Genomic DNA, 23380 nt, shown 5'->3' with positions numbered 1-23380 from the left:
ACCCAAAAAATCCGAGAAAAACCGAGATTTAAAAATCCGACTTTTATTGGTTTAGTTTGGTCTTTAGATTTAATAACCCGATATAATTCATTTGGTTTGGTAATTAGAAAATTCGAATCAACCGGACCTATGTACATCCCTGCCTGCTTTCTTGCATTACTTCATAGTGGAAAATATTTTCCTCTGCATTAAACTTAGAGCCCGTTTGGACATAAGAAATTTTTTTTTTTCAATTTTTTTTTCTAAAACAATGTTTGGTTATCAAAATCTTATAATTTTTCCTATCTAACTTGAAAATGGGAAGGTTGCTATTGTTTAGTTGCAAAATATGTTAAAAAGTAGACATCCAAATATGTTGCAAAAATTATAACCAAAACACAACTTCATCTTTAATTCAAATTTTAGTGAAATTTTTTTTTTTTTTTTTTGGAATTCATGTACAAACGCCTACTTAAATTCTTCTTACATTAGGTTCACACACTAATTATGCAAAAAGATAATATAAAGAGATTGCTATGCGATGTCAATAAGGAAGAGATTTTTTAGTTTTTTAAAAAATCGTGAGTCTGGAAGCGCATGTTTAGCAAGGATAGCTAATGTGCGCCAACAAAGATGACTCGCCAGAAATGTAATCTGAACCCTAATTCGCAACAATCGAAGTCGCCTAACAATAATGAGGAGAGTATTAATCGAATGGTAACGCCTGAAACGGGAATCGCACAACAACTAGCTCCGGTGCAATTGCTACACTGGATGTCAGGGATGGGGAGTGCACCGACAATCATGCAAGCTCCGCCGCCTAAGGAAGCTGAAATTCCTAAATTAACGGAGAACACTATAGCTACGACAGTAAGGAAATTGACCTATTCTACTGGATCTGGGGAAGCAAAGAGAACCATGGCAGATATGGTCAAAGGAAACAGAACAATGCAGCAAGGATTACAACTCAATTTCTACCCGCCTGAGGTTAGCGATGGAGTAAAAATTGTTAAGCTGAATCAGAAGGAAATCGAGCTGCAATGTCAAAAATGGGAATCGGCACTCATAGGGTACGTCATGGGAGAGAATCCAACTTTCAAAGAGATGCTGAAATTTGCTTACGGGGTGTGGAATTCAGTCACTACACCTAAGGTACTCTTACATGACGATGGTTACTTCATATTCCGATTTGAATCAGTAGAGGATAAATTGCAAATTATGGGAAAGGGACCATACACTTTCAATAACAGACTTATGGTGCTGAAGAACTGGGAACCTGATTTTGAGTTTGACAAAAAGCCTATGCGTGTGATACCACTGTGGGTCACATTCCCAGGTTTACCTATCAAATGTTGGGCTGAGGAAAATCTTGGAAGAATTGCGAGTTGCTTGGGAAAGCCTATATGCACAGACAAACTCACAGCTCAGTGTGAACAAATATCCTATGCTCGCGTGTTGATAGAAATGGATATTACACGGCCCTTACCAGATGCACTGAATATAGAGTATCCTGATGGTAGCATAAGGGAGCAACTAGTAGACTACGAATGGAAGCCCAAATTATGCTAGGAATGTAGTCAATTTGGCCACTCCAATGGTGAGTGTAAATTGGAACAACAAGCAGAGAGGCAAATGAAGAAGAAGAAGGGTAAGAAGCAGAAAAGGGAGTGGAGAACTAAAGTTGTCACAACTGAGGAGATAGATCCCCCTAATGCTGGCAAAGTAACTAATGACAAAGAGGAGCCACATGAAGATCTACAGGAGGTTCAAATACAGGTTGGGGAAAGAGGCAAACAAGCAAGGGTATATCATGGTAGATCAAGTAAAGAAGACCAACCAACAATTGATTATGAGGAGTTGACAAAGAGAAATAAGTATGCCACATTGAGGATTCAAGAGAGTGAGCCTCCCGATATCAATGGAGGCACTGAACATAGCCAAACGCAAAGGAATAACAAAGGGCATACTCCAACCACTATACCACCATCATGATATTCAGCACATGGAATATAAGAGGACTAAACAAGTCCTTTAAACAGAGGGAGTTTAAAACTTTTTTAACAACAAATAGAATTGATATGGTAGGGTGTTTGGAGACTAGAGTTAAATAGAGTAGAGCAAGGAGTATACAAAAGAAGATAGGTCAAGATTGGGAGTTTACTGATAACTACTCTGAAGCACCTAATGGTAGAATCTGGTTGGGCTGGAAGGAAACAAATGTGAATCTAGTCGTATTGAAGCTATCTTCACAACTGATTCACTGCCATATACAAGATAGAAACTCTATTCCAGAGCTATATAACTATTGTGTATGAGCTACATACTATAGCTGATAGAAGACCTTTGTGGGATCAATTGAGGAACATCAACGCAGCAACTAGAGGTCCTTGGTTGATCATGGGGGACTTTAATAGTGTCTTATCAGTGGAGGACAAAATAAATGGGACACCTGTGCACCAAATTGAAGTATTTGATTTCAAGCAATGCATCAGTGACATTGGTGTAGGGCTAATAAACAAGAAAGGGGCTCAATTTTCATGGAGTAATAAGTGGAGGGCTGAAGATAGGATATACAGTCATATAGACTAGGTGTTTGGTAATGCTGAATGGTTCTGGTCTTATGCAGGAGTTGAAGCAATCTATCTAATGCCCGGATGCTCTGACCACACACCTATTCTATTAAAAACTGTAATACATAGGGTGCCTGTTAAGAAGCCATACAGATTATTGAATCTCCTGTTGCAACAGGAGGAGTATAAGGAAGCAGTGAAATATATATGGGGTCAAGCAATACAAGGGCACACTATGTACACCATTTGTAGGAAGCTAAAACTGCTGGAGACACATACTAGGGGACTACAAAGGAAATACTCATCAGTGAAGGTGAAGCTCAAACAATTGAGGGAGGACTGTAACGAACCGGCTGGTCGTTTTGAGTATTACAATCTCATTTCCCCATTTACTTCTCAAATTGTACTTTACAGTTGTTGTGTGAATTGCCGGGGGTAATTGGTTCGGGCCCAGTGGAGGTTTGAAATGAATTGGAGCACTTACTTTCAAGCTTTAAAGCTTAAGTTAAAATAGTGACCGGATGCGGACTTATGTGTAAACGACCTCGGATTCGAATTTTGATGATTCCAATAGCTCTGTATGGTGATTTCGGACTTAGGAGTGTGTCCGAAAAATTATTTGGAGGTCCGTAGTGAATTTGGCTTGAATTGTCGAAAGTTGAATTTTTGGGAAGTTTGACCGGGGGTTTGACTTTTTCATATCGAGGTCAAAATCCGATTTTGGAAATTGGAATAGGTCCGTAATGTGAAATGTGACTTGTGCGCAAAATTTGAAGTCATTCCGGATTGATTTGATGTGTTTCGGCACAAGATGTAGAATTTGAAAGTTCAAAGTTCGTTGATTTTGAATTGAGGAGTAATTTGTCGTTTCGATGTTATTAGGTGTGATTTGAGGCCTCGAGTAGGTCCGTGTTATGTTATGAGACTTGTTGATACCATTGGTTGAGGTTCGGGGGGCCTCGAGTGAGTTTCGGACGGTTAACGGATTAAATTTGAACTTAAGAAAATGCTGGAACTTCTGCCTACTGGTGTGATCGCACCTGCGAAGATTTTGATCGCAGGTGCGAAGCCGCATGTGCGTGGAATAAGTCGCAGAAGCGGCCAAGAGTGGGACTGGGCAGTGCTCGCAAGTGCGAGGAATTTGCCGCATCTGCGAGGCCGCAGGTGCGAAGGCATTGGCGCAGATGCGGACTAGGGCTGGCGTGAGGCGACCGCAGGTGCGAAGGGGAATGCGCATCTGCGAAGCCCGCAAATGCGAGAATAGTGCTGAAGATGCGAGATTTTAGAGGGCCGGCTATTTTTCGCAGGCGCGCATTTTTGTCCGCAAATGCGGATGCGCAGGTGCGAGCCCAGGCACCGCAGGTGCGGAAATGCCTGGGCAGTGTTTAAAACGAGCGTTCCGAGATTTTTTTCTCATTTTGGACATTTTGGAGCTCGGTTTGGGCGATTTTGGAGAGGAAATTTTCCACACAACTTGGGGTAAGTGTTCTTAACTCTCTTGTGATTATATTCCATTAATTAATCTTTATTTTTGGTGTAAGACTACTGAAACTTCAAGAGAAATAGAAGGAAATTTTTATAATGTCATTTTTCAAGTTTGAATACCGATTTGGAGTCGGATTTGAGTGGAATTAGTATGGTTGAACTTGTAATTGGATGGGTTGTCGTATTTTGTGAGTTTATCGGATTTCGAGACGTGGGCCCCACGGGTGATTTTTGGGGCGTAATTTCAAATTTTGTGGAAAATAATAGCATTTTGATATAGAATTAATTCCTATAAATTGTGTGGACTGAATCAAATTAATTGTGGTAGATTCGAGCCGTTTGGGAGTTGATATGCACATAATGGGATTTCTGGAGCATTGTTTAGCTTGCTCGACATTGGATTCGGCTTGTTTGAGGTAATTAACTCTTCTAATCTTGGAGTTGAAGGTATGAACCTTGAATATATGTATTTCGTGAATTGTTGGGAGGTGACGCACATGCTAGGTGACGAGCGTGTGGGCGTGCACTATAGAAATTGTGACATAATCGTTTCTGTGGAATTTTGTAGTTAAATGATCTTGGCATTTTGCATGCGTTTTATGAGTTAGAGAAATTAAGCTGAAAAGCATATTAAAAATCATGATTGAGGCTATGTTCCAGTATTATTGGGACTCATAGAGGTCATATTGCTGTGAATTATTTGTTTTAAATTGAAAATTCATACTCAGTCATATTCATTTCATTGCATATCATAACTCAGTTTTATGACTCTATTTTGATGCATATAAATGTTTTGGGTCGAATGCCCCGTTTTACTGAAATGCCCGAGTGGCTTGAGAGGTTTATGACTGAGTGAGGCCGAGGACCTGATTTGTGAGGATATTTATGGGATCGGGATGCACGCCGCAGCATGTTGCATATTTATGGGATCGGGCTGCACGCCGCAACATATTTTGATATCGGCTGAGGGCCTGATTGTGAGGATGAGTGTGGATCGGGGCTGCCCGCCTACAACATACTTTATTTTTATAGCACGTGAGTTCTCCGTGCAGATTATAGCTCTTGGGCTGAAGGAGCCCCTCCAGAGTCTGTACACACCCCTAGTGAGCGCAGGAACCTACTGAGTGCGAGTGCTAAGTGACTGGGAGGCATGAGTGATTGTGAGGTATGCCCGAGTGGCAAGAGTGATTGTGAGGTATGTCCGAGTGGCAAGAGTGATTGTGAGATTTGCCCGAGGGGGTGTATATGAGTGATGTTCTGCCCGAGGGACTGTTTATGATTTTATCACTGAATTGCATCGCATTGGCATGCACGCATGACATACAGGCATATAGATGTATTTTTTCTCACGCTGTACATCATCACATCATTCATGATTTCTCACATATTTTTGACAGATGGGTATGGTGATGCATTTGTTTTACACGGGGATATCCGGAATGAAAATGAAACATATTATTTATTATTGAGAACATTTTTGGAGAAATTTATTGTTTTCAAACTATTCATATTATTGACAACTTCGGCAAACGATTTAGGTTTTCATTGATGTATTTGAAAGAAAGAACTAATATATTTTTTTTGAAATCATTATTTGGCTGAGTATTTTATCCCTGAGTTACTTCTGGTATTATTTGCTTTATGTTATTATGGATTGTTGTGGACTATTGGTTTTGGACCCGACCTTGGTGGAAGCTCGTCACTACTTTTCATTTATGGCTAGGTTTGTTACTTACTCAGTACATGGGGTTGGTTGTACTGATACTACACTTCTGCACATTGCGTGTAGATGTTGGCTGTTGTTGTTGCCGTGCTTGATGGTTGCGGGATTTGAAGATGTACCTGCGTTCCTGTTGTAGCTGCCTCTTGTTCAGGGTAGCCTTAGATTTATAAAAGCTCTGTTTATGTATTATTCAAACAGACTATGTATTTATTTTATTTTCGCTTTGTATACTCTATTCTTAGAAGCTCATGATTTGTACTACCAGTTTTTGGGGATTGTATAAGATCAGAATCCTTATTCACTTAAATTGCTTTAATAATTATTATTGAAATTGGTTAGTTGGAAATTGGCTTACCTAACGGGATGGGTTAGGTGTCATCACGACTAGTTGGATTTTTAATCGTGACAAAGTGGTATCGGAGCTCTAGGTTCATAGGTTCTACAAGTCATGAGCAAGTGTCTAGTAGAGTCTTGCAGATCGGTATGATGACGTTCATACTTATCTTCGAGAGGCTATAGGGAATTTATGATATATACTTCCCATTTTTCTTTCCTTAACGTGCGAGATTTATTCAGCTTGAGAAATAAACTTTTTGAATTCCTTTCACATATTCGTATGCGCACATGAGCGCTCGGTATCAGCTGTGCATCGTCGGCTTGCGAGTCTATGAACGAGGTTCAAGGTGAGTATTCTGTGTTTTGGTGATAGGCCAGTCTGGAGGACTTGAGGCCAGGTTTAGACTGCAGCTTAGGCTCGGTAGCTTCGGTTGCAACCTGTACATTTGGATTCATATGTCCGGTAATGTCTCTATAAGTGGAATTTGTAGCTCGATGAACGATAGAATGGCTTTGTGATGAGTATGATGTAACTGCGGGATGTGTTAAGACGATTTGAATGTGACGAGAAGTATTTCCTTGAAATGTAAAGGAAGGCCATTGGGTGCTTTATTTTCGTTTTGATGTGACGTACAATCTCGAGTGTGAATACTTTGAAAGATCTTTTACGTTGTTAAATTTTGGGAAAAATTAAATTCTCGTGTCTGGTTAATGAGTTTGGACTTAGAAAGATTAAGTGATTTTATAGTAATTGTGGTTGCAAAAGGGTATAACAAGATGCCAATTTGAGACTAAGCATGTGGATTATCTCCTGCGGAGTAATCTATGTAGGTGTGTTCCTTATGATATGAGTGGAGGGTTTCTTTTCTGCCAGTGGGGCGCATATGGAGATTTGAATTCGAATCTGGTTGAGAAAGTTGACTTGAGTGTCAAGAGAATGATAACGAGCTTAGCAGATGATTTGGGGGTATTAGAATAGAGTTACTTCTTTGCATGTTGTTGTGCTAATGGGACACGTATCTTTTGGCCCATTTGAGCTGTGCAATTTAGATTTGAGCAAAGTGGGTGACTCCCGAGAAAAAATTCCAGTGGGTTTAAGAATTATATATAGCAATTGAGAATGTTTCCGGACTTATGTATGGATAAAACAAAATACGAGATTTGTGTTTGATGGTGCCTGGACTTGCGGAAATTCTATATGACTATGGATTCTATATTTTTGTGCAAGGAAGGTAAGAAGAACGATTTCAAATTCACATGATGTATTCTCTGAGTGAGTGTTATAGTTGTGGTATTATTGAAGGTGCTTAAGAAGAATACAAGTTGATTATGGGCCGTAGGGCGTTGTGGTTCTATGCTAAGGTTTGTAGGGTGAGTTGTGGTTAAAGATCATAGTATTTTAGCAAGAAGAAGTATCAATCTGGAAAAAAATTCGGAAGGGACTCGGAGAAAATAGGACAACTGGGTAGTAGGTTGGATTAGTATGGTAATGGATATGATCGGTTCTTTGGGTGCTTATGATGTGGGGGTTTTCTACAGGTGCTTTGTGGCAGTACACCTAGACTTGGCGACCTACGTGGCTTGGTCGAATTAGAGAAATTTAGTTTTTAAGGGCTTGATTATGTGCAAATGGATTCCAAAGTATTCTTGATGGTTTCTACCGGTGTGGAGAACATATTGTGTATTGTGATTTCCTCCTGGAAAGAAGCAAGAGAAAGGTTTCTAACTAAAATGATATATAAATTATTGGTGACTCAAAGTTGATAATAAGATTCTTGTGCTCTTCATATGATGACAAGATAGATGTTATGTGTTGTATGAAAGCTAGATTTTTCATGTACAAGGTAGCAGTACAGTCTTGAAGAGAAGGTAACGAATGTTGGACAACATGGACGGTTTCAAATAACTAGATGAATACTATTATTACTTGATGTTGTATGAGAAAGGGTCAGACTTCAGAAGGCGCATTGTATTTTGACTTACGGATGTATAAATTAGTATTGCGGTACTCACATGGTTAATAGACTGTTGATATTCAAATTTTGTCAAGTGGTACGGAAGAACTTTCAAAGTATTTCTCGTGGGATGATCGTGTATGAGAGAAGTATTAGGCATTCGGGAGGTGGAGATGGAATCAAATATGGTGATTCGCGTGTTCTATGAATTTGGAGATTGGGAGTTCCTAGGAGCAGATTGTTTCATGGTTGTGGACTGTGAAGTTGTGGCCGGAGCTAGCCAAATGATAAAATATGTTATGATTCAGTCATTATGGATTTTCGGAAGGATTGTTTTTTCTATTTGTGGGTAACCCGAGTTGATTTGGGGGTCCATAGGCATGCCCAATTAAGATGTGTATTCTACACCGAGCCGGAATAGTTGGCTCCATACTGCTATTATTGAGGGATATGTCATTCGATTGATGTTGAACTTATTCGTGTTCTCAAATGATCTGTCAGTTACTCCTTTATGCCACGAAGAGTTGTGATTCATTGGTTATGTGCACAGATGGTGCGGTTCTAGTTGAGCTTTATAGCGGAATTTGAGTGTGATGAGTACTTGGGTATTGCATGATCGATAGCGTAATGGTTATGTCCTTTCAGGTTTTGTGTGGTATTTTTGTCATTTGCCTCTCTGTGGTTATTGATTTTGAGCGGGGTGGCTCGAGGTATATATTATGGACCAACGCTTGAATGGGGTCACGCATTGCAGCGGAGTTATGTTAAGGTATGAACCTTGTGTTATGATCGGGTGATGGTTCTACGGTGTATGATGAATTTTCAGCGTTTCGTTGTGGAGGTACTTGTTAATCTGGCGGGGCAGTTCTCTCATTTGAGTCATTTTTCATGACTGGGTACATTTGAATTGTTGCGTATAAGTGCGCGGATGGCACGAGTTGTGGCTTTGAGTTATATTGGTGAGGCATGTCTATGGAACAATGTGTTTAGTAATATCAGGTCATTAGACATGGAATGGGTACTATCAGGTTTAATTTCGGTATATTCGGGAGTATAATATTAAAAGTCGGCTCAGAAAGTGATTATGGTTCCGGTTGGGGTGAGAGATCTCCATGACTTATTGGTCGGATAAGGGGTTACGAGATTCTGAGTGTTTCTTTTATCATCAACAGTGTACGAAGGTTTTGGGATGAGGTTTGGTTCGATATGAGTTTAATACTAGTATGCGGTTGGTTTTGGAGTAGTCATTGCGATCAGGAATGGTGCTACGAGCATGCGAGTTGTGTAGTATGCAATGTGATTATATCTGGGGTTATGGCTATAGCATGATACAGCTTGTTCAGGCTTATACAGTGTGTAAATGTAAGATTTGTGTCTTGAAAGAAATTTTAAAGGTTGGAAATTAAACTCCAAGGTTTATGGGCTAAGGTTAAATTAATGAATTTCAGTTGCATTGTGTAGTCAAGCCTTATGTGGGATAGGGTGACGTGGGTTCACCCCCGGGTACGTGTGTGGTAAGATGGAACAGTGATTTGATGGCTTGGAAACAACTCTTGGCATATTCGAGGACGAACGTATGTTTAAGTGGGGGAGAATGTAACGACCCGACCGGTCGTTTTGAGTATTACAACCCTGTTTCCCCATTTACTTCTCAAATTGTACTTTATAGTTGTTGTGTGAATTGCCGGGGGTAATTGGTTCGGGCCCAGTGAGATTTTGGAATAAATTGGAGCACTTAGTTTCAAGGTTTAAAACTTAAGTTAAAATAGTGACCGGATGCAGACTTATGTGTAAACGGCCTAGGATTCGAATTTTGATGATTCCAATAGCTCCGTATGGTGATTTTGGACTTAGGAGCGTGTCCGAAAAATTATTTGGAGGTCCGTAGTGGAATTTGGCTTGAATTGCCGAAAGTTGAATTTTTGGGAAGTTTGACCGAGGGTTTGACTTTTTGATATCGAGGTCGGAATCCGATTCTGGAAATTGGAATAGGTCCGTAATGTGAAATGTGACTTGTGCGCAAAATTTGAAGTCATTCCGGATTGATTTGATGTGTTTCGGCACAAGATGTAGAATTTGAAAGTTCAAAGTTTGTTGATTTTGAATTGAGGAGTAACTCGTCGTTTCGATGTTGTTAGGTGTGATTTGAGGCCTCGAGTAGGTACGTGTTATGTTATGGGGCTTGTTGATACCATTGGTTGAGGTCTGGGGGGCCTCGAGTGAGTTTCGGACGGTTAACGGATCAAATTTGGACTTAAGGAAATGCTAGAACTGCTGCCTACTGGTGTAATTGCACCTGCAAAGATTTTGATCGCAGGTGCGAAGCCGCATGTGCGTGGAATAAGTCGCAGAAGCGGCCAAGACTGGGACTGGGCATTGCTCGCAGGTGCGAGGAATTTGCCGCATCTGCGAGGCCGCAGGTGCGAAGGCGTTGGCCTAGATGCAGACTGGGCCTGACATGAGGCGACCGCAGGTGCAGAGGGGAATGCGCATCTGCGAAGCCCGCATATGCGAGAATAGCGCTGCAGATGCGAGATTTTAGAGGGCCGGCTATTTTTCGCAGGCGCGCATTTTTGTCCGCAAATGCGGATGCGCAGGTGAGAGCCCAGGCACCGTAGGTGCGGAAATGCCTGGGCAGTGTTTAAAACGAGGGTTCCGAGATTGTTTTCTCATTTTGGACATTTTGGAGCTCGGTTTGGGCGATTTTGGAGAGGAAATTTTTCACACAACTTGGGATAAGTGTTCTTAACTCCCTTGTGATTATATTCCATGAATTAATCTTTATTTTTTGTGTAAGATTATTGAATCTTCAAGAGAAATAGAAGGAAATTTCTATAATGTCACAAACCAAAATTTTCAAGTTTGAATACCGATTTGGAGTCAGATTTGAGTGGAATTAGTATGGTTGAACTTGTAATTGGATGGGTTGTCGTATTTTGTGAGTTTGTCGGATTTCGAAACGTGGGCCCCACGGGTGATTTTTGGGGCGTAATTTCGAATTTTGTGAAAAATATTAGTATTTTGATATAGAATTAATTCCTATAAATTGTGTGGACTGAATCAAATTAATTGTGGTAGATTTGAGCCGTTCGCGAGTTGATACGCGCATAATGGGATTTTTGGAGCATTGTTTAGCTTGCTCGACATTGGATTCGGCTTGTTCGAGGTAAGTAACTCTTCTAATTTTGGAGTTGAGGGTATCAACCTTGAATATATGTATTTCGTGAATTGTTGGGAGGTGACGCACATGCTATGTGACGGGCGTGTGGACGTGCACTATAAAAATTGTGACATAATTGTTTCTGTGGAATTTTGTAGTTAAATGATCTTGGCATTTTCCATGCATTTTATGAGTTAGAGAAATTTAGCTGAAAAGTATATTAAAAATCATGATTGAGGCTGTGTGCCAGTATTATTGGGACTCATGCGTTTTATGATTTAGAGAAATTAAGCTGAAAAGCATATTAAAAATTATGATTGAGGCTATGTGCCAGTTTTATTGGGACCCACAGAGGTCATATTGCTGTGAATTATTTGTTTTAAATTGAAAATTCATACTCAGTCATATTCATTTCATTGCATATCATAACTCAGTTTTATAACTCTATTTTGATGCATATAAATATTTTGGGCTGAACGCCCTGTTTTACTGAAATGCCCGAGTGGCTTGAGAGGTATATGACTGAGTGAGGCCGAGGGCCTGATTTGTGAGGATATTTATGGGATCGGGATGCACGCCGCAACATGTTGCATATTTATGGTATCGGGCTGCACACCGCATCATGTTTTGATATCGACCGAGGGCCTGATTCTGAGGATGAGTGTGGATCGGGGCTGCCCGCATGCAGCATACTTTATTATTATAGCACGTGAGTTGTCCGTGCAGATTATAGCGCTTGGGCTGAAGGAGCCCCTCCGGAGTGTGTACACACCCCCAGTGAGAGCAGGTACCTACTGAGTGCGAGTGCCGAGTGCTGAGTGACTGGGAGGCATAAGTGATTGTGAGGTATGCCCGAGTGGCAAGAGTGATTGTGAGGTATGCCCGAGTGGCAAGAGTGATTGTGAGGTATGCCCGAGTGGCAAGAGTGACTATGAGGTTTGCCCGAGGGGCTGCATATGAGTGATGTTCTTCCCGAGAGGCTATTTATGATTTTATCACTGAATTGCATCGCATTGGCATGCACACATGACATACAAGCATAGAGATGTATTTTTCCTCATGCTATACAACATCACATCATTCATGATTTCTCACATATTTTTGACAGATGGACATAGTGATGCATTTGTTTTACACGGGATATCCGGAATGAAAATGAAACATATTCTTTATTATTGAGAACATTTTTGGAGAAATTTATTGTTTTCAAATAATTCAAATTATTGGCAAATTCGACAAACGATTTGGGTTTTCACTGATGTATTTGAAAGAAAGAACTATTTTTTTTTTTTTGAAATCATTATTTGGCTGAGTATTTTATCCCTGAGTTAATTCTGGTATTATTTGCATTATGTTGTTATGGATTGTTGTGGACTATTGGTTTTGGACCCGACCTTGGTGGAAGCTCGTCACTACTTTCAATCTACGGCTAGGTTTGTTACTTACTCAGTACATGGGGTCGGTTGTACTGATACTACACTTCTGCACATTGCGTGCAGATGTTGGCTACTGTTGTTGCCGTGCTCGATGGTTGCGGGATTTAAAGATGTACCTGCGTTCCTGTTGTAGCTGCCTCTTGTTCAGGGTAGCCTTAGATTTATAAAAGCTCTGTTTATGTATTATTCAAACAGACTATGTATTTATTTCATTTCCGCTTTGTATACTCTATTCTTAGAAGCTCATGATTTGTACTACTAGTTCTTGGGGATTGTATAAGATCAGGATCCTTATTCGCTTAAATTGCTTTAATAATTATTATTGAAATTAGTTAGTTGGAAATTGGCTTACCTAACGGGATGGGTTAGGTGCCATCATGATTAGTTGGATTTTGGGTCGTTACAAGGACCTAAAGGTTATACAGCAGAAGTTGAATGATGATCACTTAAACTCATAACTGATTAAGCAAGAGAAGAAGAATTTGCTGCTAATTGAGAAATGGGATGCTATCCATGAAAAGATCCTAAGGTAGAAGTCGAGGGCTATCTGGATTACTCATGGAGACTCTAATACTAAATACTTCCATGCACAAGTGAAGGCTAGACAAGCAAGAAATAGAGCCATCTCTATTTGTACAGAACAGAATGTGAGATTAACTGAGCCTGTACAGATTCAACAGGAGTTTATGCAATATTTCAAGAAGCTATTAGGAAAGGCTGCCCCAGTGATGCCTGGAATTGACATTAACATAGTCAGGGATGGCCCTTGCTTATCACTTGCACAGCAGCAACAAATGCTAGTGCATGTGACAAGAGAGGAGATTATAAAGGTTGTGCAAGACTTGCCAATAGATAAAGCACCAGGGATGGATGGTTATCCAGCTGAATTTTTTTAAAGAAAACTGGCAAGTGATTGGTGAAGATGTTATAAAAGCAGTAATGCAATTCTTTGAAACAGGGAAACTACTAAGAGAGATCAACTGTACCACTGTCACGCTCATACCTAAGGTGGCAAATCCAAATTATGTTAAAAGAGTTAGACCTATTGCTTGCTGCTCTACAATGTACAAAATTATAGCTAAGATACTTACTGCTAGGCTGAAAATGGTTGTGGATTACTTGGTGGGGCCTTCCCAGTCTGCATTTATAGAAGGGAGAAGCATTTTGGACAATGTAATACTAGCTCATGAACTGATCAAAGGATATACACAGAAAGCAGTATCATCAAGATGCACGATTAAGGTGGACATTAGAAAGGCCTATGATTCAGTTGAATGGAGCTTCTTGAGAGATCTTATGCTAGAACTTGGGATCCCATATAAAATGGTTAATCTCATTATGAAATGTGTAAGAATAGTTACTTATGCTCTACTGATTAATGGAGGATTAGTACCTAGGTTTCAGGCAAGAAAAGGGTTGAGGCAAGGAGACCCCATGTCACCTTACCTCTTTGTATTGGTGATGGAATATTTGAACAAATCGTTGAAACAGCTTAAATCAAATCCAGACTTCAACTATCATCCTAAATGTGAAAAGTTGGGAGTGGTACATATTTGCTTTGCTGACGACTTATTGATGTGTTATCGAGCAGACAAGGTGTCTATTAATCTCATGATGAACAGTTTTCTGTTGTCTCAGGATTGCAAGCAAATATGGAGAAAAGCTCACTGTATGTAGTAGGTGTACCGACTCAATATAAGGATGAAATACTGAAAGAATTGCATTTCACCACTGGAGCCCTGCCATTCAAATACTTAGGTGTGCCATTGTCCTCTAAGAAGCTCACTATCAGTCAGTGTATGCCATTGGTAGACAAAATTGCAGAGAGAGTGAGATGTTGGACTGCTAGATTCTTATCATATGCAGGGAGAGTCCAACTAATTAAAAGTGTGTCGTTTGAAATGCAAACTTATTGGGCACAGTTATTTCTTCTCCCAAAGAAGGCGCCCGATATGGTTACAGGAATATGCAGGAACTTTCTTTGGCATAGAGGTACTGAAGATAAGAAAGCTCCTATTGCATGGGACACCATATGTAGGCCAAACGCAGCAGGAGGGCTGAACATCATCAATTTTATTATATGGAATAAAGCAGCAATAGGCAAACTTCCGTGGGCATTCACACAAAAGAAAGACAAACTCTGGGTCAGGTGGATCCACAATCAATAAATAAAGAAGGACTTAGAGAACATGGATACACCTAAACAGGCTAGCTGGTTGGTGAGGAAGATTTTCGAGGCTAGAAAATGGTTAGTTGCTGGAATCCAAGAACTGAAGACTTATGTTGCTCAGAGGAAATACACTATCAGCAAAGCATATACTTCAATCCAACCACAATTTCCAAAGGTTTCATGGAAGACATTATTCATGACACAAGGCATTCTGCCTCGACATCAATTCGCTTTGTGGATGGCAATTCACCAGAGATTAGCAACAATGGATAGATTAACCAAATGGGGGGGTACTAGTGCCCAAGGCTTGTGTCCTATGTACAACTGATGAAGAGGAAACACATGATCATTTGTTCTTCGAGTGCCCATACTCGAAGTTTATATGGCAGAATCTGCTAAGCTTGTTTGTTACTGATAGACAAATAGGCAGGTGGCTGGAAGAAGTCGAATGGCTACAAAAACAAGGAGCATGGACATACAATGGAAAATATTGGGGAGTGCATTCACAGAAGCAATCTACCATATATGGACGGAAAGGAACCTTAGAAGATTTCAAAATACAACGAAAGAGAATAGGGATAGAGTTAGAGAAATTGTCTTACAATTGCACATTATGGGAGAAAGACACTGTTAATGGAGGGCAATACTAGATAGGATAAATAGATATCCATGTTAGCATATAGTCTGAGTTCCAACTATGGAACTTAAATGTTACGAAGGATAGGTTATTTTTGTGAGACCTGATTCTAGAGTCCAATGAACGGGTGGTTGTACATATTTACACTTGATTAAATAAAATTTTCAGCTTAACCAAAAAAAAAGGAAGAGATTTCTATGAGGTGATTAATAAGACAAAGATATATATATTTCAGTCATTTTTTTCAATAATTAATCTCACAATATTAATATAAGTATTTTTATTTATATTGTATTTTGAATAAAATAATTATAAATTTTTGCTTAACTTAATGCTCGCTAGTTAAGCACAACATTACTTTTAAAAAAATAGTCGATACACAAAGTATTCTGAGTTCACCTAAGATTCGGAGAAAGGTCATACTCCGACGGATATGATGTAAATACGTTACCCTAACATAAATATTTATGATTATTTCTATGATTCGTACTCAAATCCGTAACACACGAAAGCCATTTTACTGTTACTCCAGGCTCTTTCTTCGGGCACAACATTACTTGCACAATGAATCTTTTGTTATGCAACCAACCGAATAAAATAGTATGTAATGGGGGATTTAATTTAGAGACTAATTATTTCAATACAATGAACCAACGACGCCGAAAAAGGAGGAGATTCCCTTAAGATAAAATAGAGATGCATAAACAAATTCCAAATGGATGATTTCTCGTAAGAAATTAGGATCAAGATAAGTATAACTCTTTTTTGGAAGCAAAGACAGAATAAGAATACATGCAGTAGCGGTGGAGCTGTAAAATTATGCAGCAAAGAGTCGTGTCAACCAAAGAGGTTATCCTAGTACACTTGTTATCTGCATGTGAGAGTGAGACAGACAAACCGCGATTTCAGACCAAATTCCAAGTACGTGTCTGTTCTATAGCATGTCTCAGTTCTCTTCATCAGCCTTATTCTTGGTAACTGTAAAAATAGAGACATCTTTGAAATTTTCGGCTCTGATAATTCTCTAGATTAGATTTTCTGATGTCATTTGCAAGATAAAGGAACTTTGAAATTGATAAGTTTCAGGAATTTTCTTCACCATTCGGAGGCTGAGTCAGTTTTACTTCTGAATTTCAAGTAGTAACCAAGTCAAATCTTGAAAATGAAGGTTTTGTTCTACTTCTCTTTTTTCCCTTTTTAAACGATTTGAAGTGCTCTCTTTGAGTCATGTAGGTTGCATGTTCATTAAAGTTGACAAAAATTCATCAAAAAGCTTTACTCTTGTATAACAACTATTACTATTATTGTGTCTCAATCTCAAGCAAGTTGTATTGTATTTTTTTAAAGTACTTTCCTAAGACAGTACTTCATTGAAGAAATATCTGAGAACGTTTGGGTTTTCAGTTGATATTTTGAAACGGCGATTTGGGCGAGTCATATCAGGCAAGTGGTTCTGCTTTTAGTTATACTCAGAATGTGAGCTGGGAAATTACTATGTTAGTCTGTTTCAGGCTAGTATATGAGTATAGCAGTTTTCAATTATGTGTCTATTATTGCTCCTTAAGGGGTGACTCTTTTATGGCCAGTTCTAACTGCTTTTATTTCGGTTTTCTTAGTGAAAATAAACAATGGGCTATTAAAGTTTCACCAACTAAAAAGAGGGGATACGTTTTAGCAATGACTACTCTTAATTAAAACTGAAATAGTTTTTACCCGGAGTCTGGAGCTAGGATTTAAAGTTACCGAGTTCGGGAAATTCTAGCAATTCTAGCATTTTTTATGTTACGGGTTCTAAACTAAGAATTTGTACAATTATACGGTTTGCACTAGATCCGCCCCTGTTTTTAACAGTGAGATAATTACCCTAGGTAATAATAAGCAAGTTACCTGCTATATCAGATGAGGTACAAAAATGATAAACGAAAGTATAAAGTGTATAGGAGAACATGGTGAGAGGTCTATAATGTTTTTAAGTTTCGAAGGATATTTGCATATGAAGGTTCATGAGAAAAGGGGTCACCCTCATGCAAGTGATGAGGAGAAGAAGGTGACAAGAAAGCAGAAGGCAGAAAGCAAGAGCCAAGAATCGGGGCAGTCGCCCAAAAAGCCGAAAACGGAAGGCGACAATGAGCAGGCCAATGGAAAATCGAATGCCGCCGATATTGCAGCAGAATTTGAGAAGTTTTGTAAGGCTACAAGCGAACATCTCTCCATCAAACAAATGCGTGAAATTCTCGAAGCCAATGGCCGGGATGCTTCCGTCTCTGACGATGCTGTTGTTCCTAGATGGTTTGTCAAATGATCTGCTCCTAAATCTTTTTTATTCCTTTTTTGGATTTAAGTTTTATATAATTGTGTAAAAAATCTTCTACGCTATTAGTTTAGTTTTACACTATCATTTTAGGTTTAGTTGTTATAAAAGGTTAGTACTGACCACGCTTGTGACAGAATATTGCTTCTTACCTGTAATAAGATTTTAAGTGAACCGACACTGTCGGTTTAGTAGTTTTATCTGTTATAAAAGGTTAGTACAGGTTAGTACTAAATCATGCTTGTTGCAGAATACTCCCTCCGTTTCAATTTTGTGATTTGCTGATTTGACTTGGAGTTTTAAGACTCATGAAACTTGTAGTAGTATTTTGTAGGGCCATAATATGTGTGTGGGCATAAAGGTGAAATGGGTAAAATGAGAACTTTGAAGTTAAATTATTTTTAAATATAAAAATGACGTCATTCTTTTTTAAATGGTGTTAATTAATGTACTAATATATGGGAAGTGTGTCTCCTAAAAGTGGGAGGAGTATTACTTCTTACCTATAATAAGATTTTAAGTGAACTAACATATCAATGTTGTTTTTTACCTGTAACCATAGGTTAGTTACCATATGTTTGTTTGCCAAACTAATGATTGTTACAGAATATTACCTGTAATATAGGATTTTTTATTTTATTTAAGTGACCTGATATACAGTTCAAATTTCTCAACTCTGTTAGTGGGTAAAAGTTATATTCTTTTTTGACACTCGTTTAAACATTTCCCACACTCTACTAGTCCAGTTGTTGCTGTTGCCGTATTTAATCATTGTACATTCCTCATGTTGCTCTTTCTGTACAGCCAAGACATACTGTTTTATGGTCCTCTCGACCCTTGTCCAGTTTGTGGCGGCACGTTGGAGTTTTCTGGCGATGGTTATCAGTGCCAGGGAGCATATAGCGAGTGGTCTAGTTGTGTTTACAGCACTAGGGACCCACCAAGAAGAGAAGAGCCTCTAAATATACCTGAATCTGTTGGAAAAACTCGAGTCTCTGATGTAATGAGCCAAACTCTTCTTTACATAACTTGTTGTATACTCCGGGATGTTGGCCAAATTAACAATTTGTGCATATTATAATCTCCTAGCTGATCGAGAAACATAGAGATCCCAAGAGTCGCCTGAAGCGGGAAATTACAGGACAGGACAAACCATTTGCAGGAATGATGATTACTCTTTCAGGCCGTCTTTCTCGAACCCATGTATGTAATATGTTATTTGGTGAATCAGATTATCATTTGGTATAGTTACTAAAAACTACTCTCTACAGCAATATTGGAAGACAAAGATTGAGAAGAATGGAGGAAAAGTGGCTAATTCTGTTATTGGTAATTGTCCATATCTTATTATGAATTAAATGCTAGGATTTAATTGAACCCCTAAAAACTAAAAGGGTTCCTTTGGGCAGGGGCAACATGCCTCGTAGTTTCTCCGACAGAGCGAGACCGTGGTGGCTCATCTAAAGTAGCTGAAGCAGTGTACGTACATTTAAAGAACTCTGCATGAATTAGACTAATATAGCAATTATATCTTGACGTGGAGGTATTGTTCTTCAGGGAGAGGAGTATCCCAGTTGTGAGAGAGGCTTGGTTGGCAGATAGCATCGAGAAAAAAGAAGCTCTAGCATTAGATGCGTATGATGTTGCCAGTGATATTGCAGTATATGGTAAAGGTATTGCGCTAGACAAGCAAGATTCCAGTGTAGTTGCACTCGAAACTGTTGCAGCTGAGGTTTGGCTTTCGTCTAATTGTCTTTTTTAAATTTTAGATTGGGATTCTACTCATCTTCCAAACTTGGCTTTATATTGAGAAGTGCCTTGTCTTGGTTGTAGCTTAAAGTGTTTGGAAAGAGAGGTGTACATAAAGACACTAAGCTGCAGGATGAAGGTGGAACAATTTTGGAGAAAGATGGCGTACTGTACAATTGCGTTTTGACTGTTTGTGATCAAGGGAGGGATATGAATGAGTACTGCTCGAGAGCTGTTGTATTTGTTATAGTTTTTGGTAATTTGCACTTAGTAACGAATTGATCGTTTAAAATGGTGCAGCTTCTGCATTATGCAACTTATTATGGCACGAGAGAACCGTTTGCACCTTTATTACAAAAAGGGCAAAATAGGTGATAGCCTCAGAGCAGATGACAAGCTAGAGGAATGGGAAAACTTGAATGATGCTATTAAGGAATTTGCAAAGCTCTTTGAAGAACTGACAGGAAATGAATTTGAACCCTGGGAAAGAGAAAAGAAGATTCAGAAGAAACATTTGAAGTTCTTCCCTATTGATATTGTGCGTGCTCTTGTCATTTTGTGGTATCAATTATGTTTGGTTTGTTTCCTTTACCTAGATTAACATAAGACGTCGTGAATTTGTAGGATGACGGTGTTGAAGTAAGGCACGGAGGGCTTGGACTTAGGCAACTAGGGGTTGCTGCTGCACATTGTAAGCTTGATCCAAAGGTAGCAAATTTTATGAAAGTACTTTGCAGCCAGGAGATATACCGGTGAGTCTCTTCACGGCTATCTTTCTAATTTGTTTACATGTGCACAAAAAGTGACTATTGTCTGTCGAATGAAGGTATGCTTTAATGGAAATGGGGTATGATTCACCTGAAGTTCCTGTTGGAATGCTTACTGATTTTCATTTAAAAAGATGTACGTCTTTCTTTCCTTTGGTGCATTCTCTGTTGGAGATCGGGCATTCGCGAAATTTACTTTTTAACTGCGCAGGTGAGGAAATCCTCCTGTATTTTGTGGATAAATTGAAATCTTCGAAGGAGACAGGGAAACAAGAGGAGGCCAGTTGGGCTGATTTCAGCCAAAGATGGTTTACTCTCCTGCCAACTACGAGGCCCTTGTCATTTAAAGACTTTGGAGAACTTGCAGACCATGTAAATTGCATATTATTTTTTGTTCACAGGTTTGAGTCTCTTTCTTAGATCCTTCAGTTGAAAATATATTCATGTGTTCCTCTTGTGTTATGCAAATTCAAGGCTGCTTCTTCTTATGAGGCTATTCGAGATATCAATACTGCCTCCCGCCTTATAGGAGATATGTCAGGCTCAACGTTAGACGATCCTCTCTTTGACCGTTATGTGAAGTTAGGTTGTTCTGTTTCACCGCTAGAGAAAGAGACAGATGATTACAAAATGATAGTGAAGTACCTCGAGAAAACTTATGAACCTGTCACAGTTGGAGACACTGTAAGATAGTTTCTATCGGCTTCTAAGAGATTATCCTTTTGGGACATCCGATTTATCATGAATATATAAGCTTTGATCTGAGTTGGAGTTATCTGTGTTTCTTTAGAGCTATGGTGTATCGGTTGACAACATCTTCGCTGTTGAAGTAAGTGCATGCCCCTCTCTTGATGACATCAAGAAGTTGCCGAACAAGGTTCTGCTATGGTGTGGTAAGTAATTGCATGATCCAATCTTGTTAGCTGTTGACTATTTCTGCCTGTTAGGGAATACTAATCAAGACTGAGTGAATGGATTAACCTTAAAATAACAAGTAATTACTTTTGCTAACAGGGACAAGGAGTTCAAATCTATCGAGGCACTTGCAGATGGGGTTCTTGCCAGCAACTTGTGCACTTCCTGCACCAGGATATATGGTATATAGGGCAAACACACTTTCCAAAAGAAAGCATCATGTTATTTTCTAAGTTGTTTGTTTAGGTAATAGACACATTCATTGGCATTTATGGTTTGCAGTTTGGAAGAGCTATTGTATGCTCAGATGCTGCAGCAGAAGCAGCGAGATATGGTTACACAGCTGTAGATAGGCCAGAAGGTTTCTTGGTTTTGGCTGTCGCTTCACTGGGAGAAGAAATACAAGAGTTCTCAAGTCCACCTGAGGTAGTATATGAGAAAATTGATCTTAAGATCTGCAGATGTTATAAAATTAGTGTTTGGATTAAATGTCCAATTTGCACTAATGCAGGATACTAAATCCCTGGAGGAGAAGAAGATTGGAGCCAAAGGGCTCGGCAAGAAGAAAACTGATGAGTCGGAACATTTCGTGTGGAAGGATGACATTAAAGTACCTTGTGGCAAGTTGATTCCATCGGAGTACAAGGACAGCCCCCTTGAGTATAATGAGTATGCTGTATATGATCCACAGCAGGTACTTACAAATGATTTGATAAAAGAAAGAATGGTTCTTGTGCTGAAGATTTTACATGGTGTTACTGACCTTGTCAATGTATTCTTATTTTGATAGGTAAGCATAAGGTTCTTGGTGGCTGTGAAATTCGAGGAACAGGACGTAGAGTATGAGACGGTTGAGCCCGAGGTATAAACGAAAAAAGTGAAAGACCAGAGAAGGGCTGTACATGAACATTTTGCCTATTCTCTTATCAGGCTTTTTATGGGATTTTGTAGTATTTAAGTACTTTTTCGGCGTCGGATGGAAGTGGCTTTGTTAAATGGTTGGGCGCAAAGTTTTGTTTCTGTGGTGGTGGTGTTGAATCTTGAACTTTTATATGGTTGAAAGTTTGTCTCTGTGGTTGTGGTTCTTGATCCCTTTTTTGATGCGTGTATATTCCAACAGCTGCCTCCAGAACCTTTTTAGTACTGGTCTATGGATTGAATACTATTTTCTCTCTTTTCATACTCCACTTTGGTTTTCTTCAATTAGTAATGTTATTTGTTGTTGTTCTTGGTCTTACTTAGAAGAAGAATAAGCTGCATTTTTGGTGATGCAAGGTTTATGACTAAGCCGTTGCTGAACTAATTTAGTATTCATTCCAATCTACCATCTCTGGGAAAGCAAACTGAATGCATATTACCTTGAAAGGGCATATAGTCGTTCCTAGCTTTCCAATCCAATCGTCTGCTTTGCAGCTTTCTGCAGCCTTAAAAAATTTAGTATTCGGGTTCGGGAAATATTACGACCGAATGAATCACAAAAACAACCATCTTTCCCTGATCAAAGATGCAATACATTACTACTCACAAATCAAGATAGTAGTCTTTTAAATTACATTGTGCTTAAGTTCACCAGTTATTGCATTACTCAATCAAATTACAGTTTCATGACTGCCAATTAATTTTTTTACTCATTCTTCAACAAAATCCAATAGTTCCATGCAACAGCGCGAGATAAACCAATTTTGCAGATACTTCCTAGAACTGGTGTGCCAGGGGCAAAATTCGCCCTTTTTCATCAATTTCAGCTTGAACACCAACATATATATTATAGTTTCCATCAACTTACGTTTATGATCACCCAGTATTGTACCATAATTTGAGTAGTTCCATCCAAGTCACAACTATCAATATCATTGAGGGGAGCCATCTTGTTGTCATAATAAAGCGAGCAATTTTCTCGACGATAGTCAACAGATTAGAGAGCTTGCGGAGAACCTTGAATTTAGGACTTAGTTATAATGATTATTGTTGGGGTCAAAGAATTGGGAAGTCTCGGAGTAACGGTAAAGTTATCTCCGTGTGATCTATAGGTTGGGGGTTCGAGCCATGGAAGCAACAACAAAATGTGTATTACGATAGGCTGTTTATATCACACCCCTTGCGGTGCTGCTTTTTTCCGGACCCTGTGTGAACACAAAATGCCTTGTGCAACGAGTTAGTTCTTTTATTGTTGGGGTCGAGGAGGAA

General features: G+C 39.2%; 2 protein-coding genes across 5 annotated transcripts; both read left to right on the top strand.

The window, feature by feature from the left end:
- The first annotated feature begins 559 nt into the window (after window positions 1-559).
- Window positions 560-6064, top strand: LOC104090981 (uncharacterized). The gene is made up of 3 exons (XM_070188591.1): window positions 560-4028; window positions 4363-4450; window positions 5824-6064. The coding sequence occupies exon 1, from the start codon at window positions 613-615 to the stop codon at window positions 1546-1548; it is 936 nt and encodes a 311-aa protein (XP_070044692.1). The 5' UTR covers window positions 560-612; the 3' UTR covers window positions 1549-4028; window positions 4363-4450; window positions 5824-6064.
- Window positions 6065-16255: 10191 nt separating this feature from the next.
- On the top strand, window positions 16256-22380 carry LOC104093734 (protein ADP-ribosyltransferase PARP3-like). 4 transcript variants are annotated; one of them, XM_009599533.4, is made up of 18 exons: window positions 16256-16372; window positions 17451-17740; window positions 18567-18762; window positions 18852-18965; window positions 19034-19091; window positions 19172-19241; window positions 19320-19494; window positions 19596-19729; window positions 19812-20049; window positions 20136-20263; window positions 20338-20414; window positions 20490-20650; window positions 20753-20962; window positions 21069-21171; window positions 21293-21375; window positions 21476-21619; window positions 21705-21887; window positions 21984-22380. In XM_009599533.4, the coding sequence occupies exons 1-18, from the start codon at window positions 16271-16273 to the stop codon at window positions 22059-22061; spliced, it is 2544 nt and encodes an 847-aa protein (XP_009597828.1). In that variant the 5' UTR covers window positions 16256-16270; the 3' UTR covers window positions 22062-22380. The 4 variants fall into 4 exon arrangements, with proteins under 4 accessions (XP_009597828.1, XP_009597829.1, XP_070044457.1 ...); XM_009599534.4 differs by lacking the exon at window positions 16256-16372 and adding an exon at window positions 16435-16619; XM_070188356.1 differs by lacking the exon at window positions 16256-16372 and adding an exon at window positions 16684-16894.
- Window positions 22381-23380: the final 1000 nt, after the last annotated feature.

The sequence above is a fragment of the Nicotiana tomentosiformis genome, chromosome 11 (assembly GCF_000390325.3).
Source record: "Nicotiana tomentosiformis chromosome 11, ASM39032v3, whole genome shotgun sequence".
Taxonomy (NCBI): Eukaryota; Viridiplantae; Streptophyta; class Magnoliopsida; order Solanales; family Solanaceae; genus Nicotiana; species Nicotiana tomentosiformis.
This window is presented reverse-complemented; position numbering and strand designations above follow the sequence as displayed.